At 36.1% G+C, this 12,167-nt stretch overlaps 1 protein-coding gene across 1 annotated transcript; it reads left to right on the forward strand.

The window, feature by feature from the left end:
* The first annotated feature begins 4,561 nt into the window (after nt 1-4,561).
* Nucleotides 4,562-10,330, forward strand: LOC149006592 (cyclic nucleotide-gated ion channel 2-like). The gene is made up of 8 exons (XM_089166070.1): nt 4,562-4,698; nt 4,772-5,465; nt 7,999-8,214; nt 8,310-8,635; nt 8,724-8,835; nt 8,916-9,152; nt 9,292-9,378; nt 9,479-10,330. The coding sequence occupies exons 1-8, from the start codon at nt 4,661-4,663 to the stop codon at nt 9,974-9,976; spliced, it is 2,208 nt and encodes a 735-aa protein (XP_089022196.1). The 5' UTR covers nt 4,562-4,660; the 3' UTR covers nt 9,977-10,330.
* Nucleotides 10,331-12,167: the final 1,837 nt, after the last annotated feature.

Here is a 12,167-nt window from a genome sequence, read left to right on the forward strand (position 1 = left end):
TTTGTTAACTAGTATAGGAATATGACAACTAATGAGTTAGTCTTTATGGGATTTTCCAAGGTGAGCCAGTGTAAAATGTGAATGCTCAAACCTTTTTGTACATGCAATGAAATTAATGAAATCTTTCTATACACACACACAAGAAATTAATAAACATGTACGTGCATGGAAGAGCTAAGATTTGAAATGCATGGGGCGTCGCAAAGTTTAAACTTGAAACATGCTGAGGTGCAAGGTATGAAGTGTACCACAAATTATCAACTATGCTAGAAAACTATTGGTATATTGACACGTACAATTTTATTGATTAGAATAACAAGGAGATCCCAGAATTTACTTTACATAGAAAATATAAAGAAGAATGAATAACAAAAGCGTAGATATCAATCTCTCCCCCCCCACCCCCACCCCCACCCCCCCCCCCTCAAGAAAAAGAAAGAAAACAAATAAATAAAAAAAAAACCCTTTCCCAACAATTGGAACAGCATTAAGATTTTGTTTTGATTATATCCTCGACAACCAGACAAGTTTACTATTGAAAAAATTATTATTTAAAAAAAAAAAATCAATATATCGTTGTGGAAGAGGTTTGAAGTGAATTCATTATCAACTATTTGTATCATTGAAGAAAGACACTTTATATGAAGAATACTTATCTCTAAAAGCATGTTTCGCATATAGATAAGGATGGGCAAAGGTGTCGACATGGCCTTATGAAATTTAGTTGGTGATTACAATATTTTTTGTTCTTTATTTTCTTTTGTATGAATGCGTCCAAAATCTGCTCAGCCCTTTAGATCACCGAAAGATGACTTACAAAAATAATCGTCAGATGTGGCCGGATCATGAGGATCGGGAGTCCACCTCCGAATGCTAAGTTAGTTGAGGAACTAATCACAAAGACTCTGCTTGAGCACAGAAGCGAAGTATGAATACGAAAATGGAGAATACGATTCAATTACCTTTCTCGTACGTAGATCATGCCTTATATAGTGTTTACCTTCGAATCTCCTTCGTTGGATTTACTTGAGCCCTCTTAGGGTGGCCGTCCAATCTTAACGATTAGATCCGTTGATAATAGATCCGTCCGTTGGTGGGATAATGGATAACTCATTTTGTTAGCTCGATCATAGCGTGACAGTTATCACGAGTAAGTACAATCGTTTGCTCCTGTAAGTGCCGTTAACCGTCTCCTTGATGATTCGTCCACTCCGATACTTACGGATTTGGGCATGCCGAGGCCAGGTTTCTTCCTCAGCAAGCTATCTTTAAACCCGACCCGCTCAGAAGCGAGTCGGTCCGTTTCTTCCCAACCGGGGTCGAGGGTCAAACAAAAGGTAGACCCGGTTGGACAATGATCTTTCCCGTATCATTTATACATTGCAATAATAAGAGTTTCATCAAGTCTTGTAACATATAGATTTTTTTAAATGAGTCTTGTAGATGACAAGTTTTTTCATGACCACCATTGATGCCACATAAAGATGTCTCCAAACATTGGCAATACGAGAAACTCTCTATCATTATTTTTTTGAGAGAATTTTTTTTGTGTCTAGAGATTGGACCACAAAAAACATTTATCTCACACAACCCGCTTGAAAAGATAATGCAACATCCTTCTTGATGTCCATGCAAGAGCCATGCACCTTGATGGCATTCATCTTTTATCTAGAGGTTTTTTCATTGTGTAGGTAGAGAAAGAGAAATAAAATTAAATAACCAAATACAATTATATAATACGGTGGAGGAAGAGAAATAAAATTAAATAACAAAACATAATTGAGAGGATTTTTTTTAGAAAAAACAGCCCAAAGGCAAAAAGGGTGCTCCACCCATGCAAATAACAATATTATTGACCAATTGGACTGTACCACGTAAGTTGTAGCATGCATTCAATATTTTATTTTCACTCTCTTAACCACAATAGTTTATGGTTTTAATTTTTGGTAAGAATAAGTGTAGAAACATAGGCAGAACGAAAAGGTTTTTGAAAACTCACCCACACTCAAGAATGTGAGGGAAAATAATAAAATAAGAGAGAATATTCAAAGATTGAGAATCCAGATCCTCTCCAACATCACCTAACCATTGTAGTAAATCTCCCACTTTTCATGGGCCCACAGCCCATCCCCATGTATGGTTGGATATAAACTCTAATGGTTAATTGTCATTGGAGAACTGATAGGGGTGTCAATTTGCAATTTGAACCGTTAAAATCGAACCTGTATCGCCTGTTATAGCTCGAACCGGTCCGAGCCAAACTTTAATAGACTGTGTTTGGGCTGAGGTGGCAAAGCCCGCACCAACCCGAGCCCAAACCGCTACCCGTGATAACCCGTTTTACAATCCGTTATATAGTTTAACATTAAATATTGTTTGAATCATCATATTACCATTAATTAGGTAGTTGGTATAAACTATCAAAAAAATTGAACATGAATTTAAAGATCAAATAGTCATTCTACTACTTATAGGAGGCAATTAGAATGATTAAATATGAATGTTAAAATTTGTTTAAATTAAGTAAATATTTATCAAATATGAGAATGTTGATTAAGTATGATTATATTTATCGAGATGTATATCTTTTGCATATCAACTAAATACCAACCCAAAAAAGAAACGGATTTCATAGAAGGGAAAATAACAAAAATCAACATTCTCACAAAACAAGAAACTTTCAAGAAAATCAATCATACCACAAGTTAAAATTTAAAAAGGTTTTTTGTTTGAAGATTTGTTTCAGGACTATCCGGTGAAACCTAAGGAATGAGCTTGCAGTTTCTATGTTACAACTTATTATTTGAGTTATTGATTTCTATAAGGTGGCTGGGATTTCTACAACATAGAATAACTTTTTATTTTTTAATGAAAATTGATCAATAGCAATTTTGTTTTCTATAGAATTTTGGCTCTTATTATTGGATGTTTGGCTATTTATTTTTATTATTATTTTCTTGCATCTCATAAATTATTAGCCTAAACCGTTAGTCAACCCAATAATAGACCGTTAGTCCAAACCGTTATTTAGCTAGAACCCAAAACCACACCAAACTGAAACCGACCCGAAACCTTTATTTTGCTAAAGAGCCGTGTTTGGGCAAAGTGTTTTTTAGTCCGAAACCGTTAAGCCCAGCCAAAACCTCCCGAAACTGCACTGTTGATATCCCTAGGAGAAGATATAAGCTTGGATTTTTGAGTTTGGTAAACATCCTCTTATATTGAGGTCCATTTGGCTTGTTTACATATACCTCAACTACATTATCCGGAAAGCTTTTATAAATATAACTTAAATACAAGGGGGGACTACGGCCTATCATCCCAAAAAAATTTGAACTTTTGACTTCATACTATGAGGCAATAGTCTTTTTCCAACTGAACCAGTCCCTCAAGGTTAATTAACTATCGTCTTGATATCAACGAGTACATTTTTACCCATTGGGATTAAAGTGATGTAGACATTTGTTAATTTGTATGATATCTCGTTTAGCCTCTTAGACCCCTTGAATATCTCTAATCTCTTATATGGTAAGACGCACTTGAATGGTATAGGTCAATCACTTAACTTTGACTCGAGCCTGATTCACCCTAATGGTTATAATTTTAAGCTTGAACATTGTCAAGTCTTGTTTGTGTCAAGCCTTATGTAAGTGAGCCTGATTCACCCTAATGGTTATAATTTTAAGCTTGAACATTGTCAAGTCTTGTTTGTGTCAAGCCTTATGTAAGTGTAGGTGGATAAGAGCATGAGCTGGTTGGATGGAGATGATTTCCACACACAAATTAGGTTTTTTCAAATTTAACTCTTTTCTTTCTTTTTTTTTGGAAAAAAGAGGGGAATGCGTTAGTGGAGATCTTGTGCCCCTACTATGCAATGTTTAGACTTTCAATTTCAAACTATTCAAATATTAATCATGTGAACTACCAGCAAAAGTCATTCAAACTACACTTAACAACCTTAGCTCTGAAAAGTATGGATAACTTTCAATTTCGAAACTATGTAACAAGAGATGATCAAAATGACAATAAAGGTACAGTTTTCTCTATGTGGAAAGAACTTAACATATGTTCGTTAATTACGTTTGCCTTAAGAGTTAAGACTAATAGTTATGGTAAAAAAATGTCAAATTAAGATCCTCTAACTTTCCAATAAATATTATTTTTTCAGTAACCATCAATCATTATGACATTTAAAAAAAAAAAAAAAACTTTTTATTAGAAAATAATATTTTTCCTTTTGTTTTTTTCATTGCTCTATCCATCTCTTAGCTCGCCCACCAAACGCAAGTAAAGACAAAAGTTGAAATGAGATTTTACCCGAGGAAATGAATAGAGTGGAATATTGAGAATTTTTAGAAAGCAAACAGTAGCAGTAGGTTTTAACGTTACGATCCAGTAGCATTTATTGCCGTTCCGTCGTCATACGATCCCGACACGAGACACATTCATTTGCTACGTGACAGTGTGACACTACGGATGCTTTCATGCTCTCCCATTTCTGTCACTCTCGCTCTCGCTCTCTCTCTTTCACTTTTGTTTTCTCACACTGCTTTGTGTATCAGGTTATATTTGCGTTCGGCGCACCCTGTAACCACCACTCGATCGCTTGTCTTCTCATGCTCAAGCCTGTCTCTAAGGTTGGAGTTCCAACCTACCAAGCATGCCTTCACATAGAGAATTCGAAATCTCTCTTCCGAGGTTAGTGATCAATCTTCATCTTGTTTCGCTTTGTAGTGATTTTGTGATTAATGAATGCAATGTATGCGAACAGATGGACTGGGACGTTTCGATGGTGGATGCAAGAAGGCATCAAGAACCGGCCGGAAGATGGTGGAGGAGAGGAGGAGACGGCGGTAACTGATAGCCCTAGGACACCTAATTCACCCGGCGAATGTTACGCTTGTACTCAGGTCGGTGTTCCGGCGTTCCACTCCACTACTTGTGATCGAGTTAACTCGCCGGAATGGGAAGCCTGTGCTGGATCGTCTTTGGTTCCGATCGAAAACCGCGGCGGTGGCGGCGGTGGCGGCTCCGTGTCGTCGAAATTGAAACAAGGGAGGCAATCATCGTTCAAATTGAAAGGAGCATTCGGGCGAGTGTTGGATCCAAGAAGCAAGCGCGTGAGGAAGTGGAACAGAGTGTTGTTGATTGCGCGTGGAATAGCGCTTGCGATTGATCCGTTGTTCTTCTATGCAGTTTCGGTAGGGATAGGAATAAAGTCAGGTGCTCCGTGCCTGTACTTGGACGGAGGGTTGGCTGGTATATTGACGCTGCTGCGTACGGTAGTGGATGCGGTGCACCTCTGCCATCTATGGCTTCAGTTCCGCCTCGCGTATGTGTCGAGGGAATCTCTCGTCGTCGGCTGCGGCAAGCTCGTGTGGGACCCACGTTCCATTGCTTCTCATTACTTCCGCTCCCTCAAGGGCTTCTGGTTCGACGCCTTCGTCATTCTCCCCATCCCTCAGGTAAGAAGAACAGCTTCTCCTCTACTCTCTCTCTCTCTCTCTTTCTTTCTCATTCTCTCGTTTTTCGTTGCCAAGTAAAGTGTTGACACGAGGTTGGTAACCTATACTAGAATAGAGTAAAGAAATGACGGCTTTACCCATGGATGCCTGAACACACACTTCTATTGGCTTGGCTACGCATTGCCACAGGCAACACGACCAAATACTTGTCTTCTTTCCGTATTAACTAGTTTCTTGCTTGAGATTTACTGTGGTCTGGGAACATTCTTTCTGGGAAAATGAAAAACTGCCAGGGGGTTTAATGGAAGTTTAGGATCGATTGCCACGTTATTTTATTTTTTTCATAACGTGGAACCCTAACAAAAACTTAGTTGTAGAATGTTCAAAAAAACTAAAGAAGAAAAAATTCCCTAAATCTAAAGATATTTTTGAAATTTCAAAAATTAAAGGAAATTGATAAATCTGAATTGAATTATTTTATTTCAATGTCTATCACTAAGAGTAGTAGAAATATAGGAACATTTACATTGTGTGATTTTATGATTTATATAGAAATAATTAAGTAATTTAAAATGATTGATTATTTCTTAGGGTATGTCTAATTCAAGTTAGCTACATGAACCAAGTTTCTAATATAAGTTTTACTGCAAGTTAGAGGAAAACCTAGTTAAACTATAACCCAAGCCCCCACATATTGAAATGACCTTGTTATAAATATTTAATATCTTGTGTTATATATTGTATATTATATTTTGATCATTATTGTTTATCAATTTTTTTTTGATATTTATTATACATCATAGAGTTATTATCAAGTTATAAATCAAGAATAGTATGCTATCTATCGTGTTTTTCACGTAGCAGTCATATCCTGATACAGATTTTATAATTATTTTTTATACAAATTACATTTATTTGGCTTATAGGTCATAAACATCTAAATCAAAATGTTAACTAAAATTAACTACATAAAAATGAAAAATTTTGCTTTCCATGCAATTAATTTTTCTCAAAAGAACTAAGATATTAGGTTGAGTAGGACGTGAAAAAGGTGTTTTTGATTGGAAATACAAGGGAAAATAACTAAAAAAGTATTTTTGTGGTTGCCCTTCCATATAACTGAAAGTTACCTCATGTTGACCAAAAAAAAGAAAGTTACCTCACGAGCTGGATTAATATAATAAAACTCAAAACGTGATACATGATCAATCTCCATAAAATCTGATTTGATTGTTAACCAAAAAAAAAAAAATCCGATTTAATTCCGAGTTGAATTATTTTAACAGTCAGACTTTATCTGAATCGGTCACTTGAAATAAACTTAATAGTTTGCACATTCGGAGGGTGTATATGTGACTTAGATTCCAAACCTTAAGGGTAGAAAATCGATTTGGTCCGGAAACATTCCTTTTGCTACAATGAAAACGGTGAAGGGATTTATTGTAAGTATATTACCTATTATGTAGTGGTCATGTCTTGACACAGTTCTTGTGATTATTTTACATGAAAATTACATTTATGACTCCCAGATCATAAACATTTAATCTTTTGAATTAGTAAAAATAAAAATTATAAAAACATGTTAAACTAAAATTAACCAAAAAAGAATTCTGGGCATTGAATTCACGCTTTTCATGCAATTTAGTTTCTCGCAAAAAAACATGGATTAGGGTGAGTAGGACGTCAAAATCATTCTGGTGAGGAAGAAAAAACAAAACGCCAACACTAAAAAGGAGGTTTCCCTTGCAGTAACAAACAAATTAGGGCTCCCTCTATATGAGTAGTTTCTTAGTTTGAATTAAGGTCCCTAAAATTTGTCTTGTTTTTTATGATTGGTGCTTTCTATTGATTATGTTGGGTGCTGCGTATTAGCGTATTAATTACGCAGGTGCAAGTGTTGCTCATTAATTGCACAACACCCAAATATAACTCAAATTTTTCATATATTTTTTGGATACAAGGAATAAAATAGTCAAAAAAAGGTGCTCAGACTGGAAAACCACCTCTTAGGTATAAAGGGAAAGAACTAAAAAGGTGTTTTCATATTCTGGTTGCCAATCTTTTTCTTTTGTTTTTTTTAGGACAAAAGTCTGCCTTTGGTAACTGAAAGTTACCTCATCAGCTGGATTAATGTACTAGATTCAAAATGTTATATCTGATCAATCTCTATCAAATCTGATTTGATTCCGGGTTTAATCATTCTATGACACGAATTAAAATGAGTAGTTAGACTTTACCTGAATGGGTCACTTTATATGAAATAAATTTAACAGTTTGTAAATCCAGAATATGTATATGTAATTTATATTCCAAATCTTAATTATAGAAACTCAGTTTAATTTGATTTGATTTGGATTACAACATAGATCAGTCAATTCAAACTGAACCAAATCTGGGTATTAAAACAGAACAAGAAACAGCCGAATATATATATATATATATATATATATATATATATATATATTTTTTTTTTTTTGAGGAGTAATGTAGGTATTCACAATCTCAACTGAATTCAAGTGCTAATGCATGGCAGGTCTTTATCTGGTTGGTGGTGCCCAAATTGTTAAGGGAAGACAAGATAAAGCTGATGATGATATTCCTTATAATAAGCTTCTTATTCCAGTTCCTCCCAAAGGTTTTTCACAGCATCTACATCATGAGAAGTATGCGAAAGGTTACTGGTTATATCTTTGGCAGCATTGGGTGGGGTTTTGCCCTAAATCTCATTGCCTACTTCATTGCTTCCCATGTAAGTATCTTATGAGATTAAAATCCTGTCATTTTACATGTGTACACCTCATGGGCTTTGAAACTAATACAAAATACGGTGGAACCAAATTTAAGGTGGTTGGGGGTTGCTGGTATGCTCTCACAATCCCCCGATTGGCGACATGCCTCCAACAGCAATGTCAAGGAGGTAATATTTGCACAATGGCTTGTGCAAGGACGATCTGCTACAGGCTTCAACTACCACTGGATATAATCAAGAAGAATCCTTGTGATGTATATTCTTTGACAATGCCAATTGAGACACTACAGGTGCCATATTGTCTAGATATGAGTTCACCTTTTCCTTTTGGAATCTATCAACAAGCTCTCCCAGTTGTTGCCAGCAGTTCTGTTGCTGTGAAGATCCTTTACCCAATATTTTGGGGCTTTTTGACCCTCAGGTACATAGCTGAAAAGTAACTGTTCTTTACAATCTCCACAGTTATGTTGATCCATAACTTAAATTTGATTTTCTGTGTTCTGTTACAGTTCATTTGGTAATGTTCTTACTCCTACATGTCAGTGGATAGAAGTAATATTCAGTATTATCATTGTACTCGGTGGCTTGATGCTTTTCACTCTATTGGTTGGGAATATTCAAGTAAGTTAGCTGGATTCTGTACTTGAAACATTATATGTTTTGGTAGTAAGACATGGAAGGAAATCGGCATTGTTGTATAGGTGTTTCTGCACGCGGTCATGGCAAAGAGGAAGAAAATGCAATTGAGATGGAGAGACTTGGAATGGTGGATGAGAAGACGACAATTACCTGCACGTCTTAGACACAGAGTACGCGATTTTGAAAGATACCGATGGGGTGCCATGGGTGGAGAAGATGAGATGGACTTGATCAAAGACTTGCCTGAGGGACTCCGGCGGGATATTAAGCGCTACCTGTGCTTGGATCTCATCAAGAAGGTAAATTTAGAAACTAAGTGCAATTAGTTCCACATAGTGAACTGATTAGCTAACTATAGAAAGCACAGCAATTCATAATACAAGGCATCATTAGTCATTACCACCAACACTAACTGATATAATAATGTTTTCTGCCTAGGTGCCTCTGTTCCACAACTTGGATGATCTGATCCTGGACAACATTTGTGACAGGGTTAAACCATTGGTCTTCTCCAAGGATGAAAAGGTAAACAATACTAGGACATCAAAAGCACAGTAGTAATATAGTTTGGATGTTAATTTGAGGTATGAGTTTCCTTAATTACTTCATGTTTTCATGTTCAAAGATTATCAGAGAAGGAGACCCAGTTCAAAGAATGGTGTTTGTGGTGAATGGTCAGTTGCAGAGTAGCCAAAAGCTAAGCAAAGGTGCAGTAGCAACTTGCAAGTTAGGTCCTGGTGGTTTCCTTGGTGATGAACTCCTTTCATGGTGCCTTCGCCGCCCATTCATTGATCGCCTTCCTGCATCATCTGCAACATTTGTTTGTGTTGAAGCAACAGAAGCATTTGGCCTAGATGCACAACATCTTCGATTCATCACTGAACACTTCCGGTACAAATTTGCTAATGAAGGCCTTAAGAGGACAATCAGGTACTACTCTTCCAACTGGAGAACTTGGGCTGCTGTGAATATACAGTTAGCCTGGCGCCTCTATTTGAAGAGGACAAAGGGTCCCATGATTCAAGCACAAGAGATTAATAGTGCCTCTGGCAACAGTGATCGTCTGCTTATGCGTTATGCTGCACTGTTCTTGTCTCTTAAACCACATGACCACCTTGAATAAGCTCCCCAACTATGAAAACCCAAATTCTTGGTTCAACCATGGGTTTTAATGTCCATTAAATCGGATGTAAAGAAGTGTATTTAATTATTTATTTTGTAATATTTTATTTAGAATATTGATTGACATAAGGTCAAAATTACATAGTTGACAATTAGGTTACATGTTTAGGAGAGGGGTTCACCTCTAAGCATTTACGTTCAACCTTATCAATGTTTAGAGGTGGATCTGACTCTTTAACATTTGATAGAAGGATATGAGAAGAGAACGCTCATCTACTCAACTTAAAAAGATCCCAAAACAAAATTGAAGATTGTGTTCTTATGATTGTCATATTGTACAATAAAAATGAATGCATTTTCTTATTGCCAAAATGGTGAAGTGAGAAATTGTAACTTTCTTTTGATTACATCTGATCTTATTCCTATTAACTTTTTAATACAATGGTGAAGGGATTTTCATATAATTGGAAGTGACTTGTCATTATATCATCAAATGAAAATTTCAAACTTTTATGCCATCAACTTGGGGGCAATGGAAGTATGTGTAGGAGTGTACTAACATATATGTGAAATTTTATTTCAATAAAGATAATGTGGTGCATGTTTGAATTTGACGTTGGGGACGGATGTACAACCATGAAGGAGATCACAAGCAAAAAATATATTTACAATAGCAAAGAATTTATTGTAATTTGGCAAAATTTGCATATATCCACCTAAAGTAAAATTGATTTCACTATTTCTTGACAACTTATTTACATCACTCTCTATCTTACAAAGTGCTATTATTTTTTGTTAGTAAACAAAGTGCTATCATTTGCTTGCCTTCCTAACTGGATTGTTCCATATAGACGATAATGGTCGAAAAACTCAGTACCTTAGTTCACATAATTAAGTCTCTAACTTTGTACAAATAATTCATTTAAAGCTTGTTTTAGTTATACTTGCAATCAAACTTTAAAAATTAATGTCTTTTTTTTTCTTTTTACCAGAAAAAAAAAGTATGCCAATGGTGGATTAGTAGAGTTTTAACCCAACCTTCCACGGGGAGGTTGGGATTCGCACCCATCCGGCGGCACTTATATTAGTAATATTCTCCCTATATAAACTCCTCAGCTACCAAAGAAAATAATAATGTTTTTTGATTGCCTCTTGCTCTTTTTGCTCATTCTCACTCTTGAATATGATGATGCAATGCTACAAAACAATAACATGAAGAATCAACTTGGCATGACGCCCTCCAACAGAAATGTGAAAAGTGAAAAAAACACAATTGCACAAGATAATGAAAAAACGATGGAGAGGCTGATTTTGACCAATTGATATGCAGCAAAAAGGCCAAACTAACAACCCCACACAACAGAATTGTGAAAAAATGTAAAAAAAACACAAATTGCACGGATAATGGAAAAAAGATAGAGGGGAGATTTAGGTCAAGTAAGTGTAACTGATAGTCCTAAATGGGGAAAAAAACAAAACTACAAAATTACGGAATTAGATGGGTGAGCTCTGTGATGTTTTACTATGAATAAAAAGTAAAAACAAGCAGTTAATTGAATTCCGAACATGACCCACTACCAGTCAACAGTGATGTTCGCCGTTTGTTGACAATCGAGGTGTTTAAGCCTCCAAATGGCCCTTAGAAGTTAAAACCCGCATACCAAATCTCGGTGATATACCGCCATGTCAGATGGGGGCGACATGAAACCCTTGGTCGACACAAGTTTTACCAAAAGTAGTGGGACCTCTGTGTCCGTCGACGACAGAATGTGGAGCATGAGCCATATTTAAGAGGATGATTTTATGTACTTGCCTACATTGTTGTACTTTTGTAGTAGCATTGTATGTAGTAAATAATGAATTGTAGACTTTAATACTGGCCTTCATTAGTTACGTATTTGTGAACTTCTAGTTTTGTCCACATTACATCGGACATGTGCTAATCGGGAAAATTGGTTTAGGTGATATTTTATGCGCAAAATAATACTCCCAATGTATTTGTCTCAATCTAAACACAAAAAAATCGGGCAAAAATGACCATAAAAACCCCCAAAACCGAGGGTTAAATTTTCACCTGCACATTGCCAAACGGCGGCAAAATGTCGCCAAAATTTTGTTGTATTTGTGGTGTCGACAACCACCGACACTCGACATTTGGATGACATTTCGAAGTTTGCTTGATAAAATCGGTC

Source organism: Hakea prostrata, chromosome 8 (assembly GCF_041222555.1).
Source record: "Hakea prostrata isolate BN-2017 chromosome 8, UWA_Hpros_2, whole genome shotgun sequence".
Taxonomy (NCBI): domain Eukaryota; kingdom Viridiplantae; phylum Streptophyta; class Magnoliopsida; order Proteales; family Proteaceae; genus Hakea; species Hakea prostrata.

Excerpts from the sequence above, each read along its gene's own strand:
- LOC149006592 (XM_089166070.1), top strand. The coding sequence starts at position 4,661 with ATGCCTTCACATAGAGAATTCGAAATCTCTCTTCCGAG. Across the intron at positions 4,699-4,771 it reads TTCGAAATCTCTCTTCCGAG|ATGGACTGGGACGTTTCGAT; the intron begins GTTAGTGATCAA and ends GTATGCGAACAG. Across the intron at positions 5,466-7,998 it reads TCATTCTCCCCATCCCTCAG|GTCTTTATCTGGTTGGTGGT; the intron begins GTAAGAAGAACA and ends AATGCATGGCAG.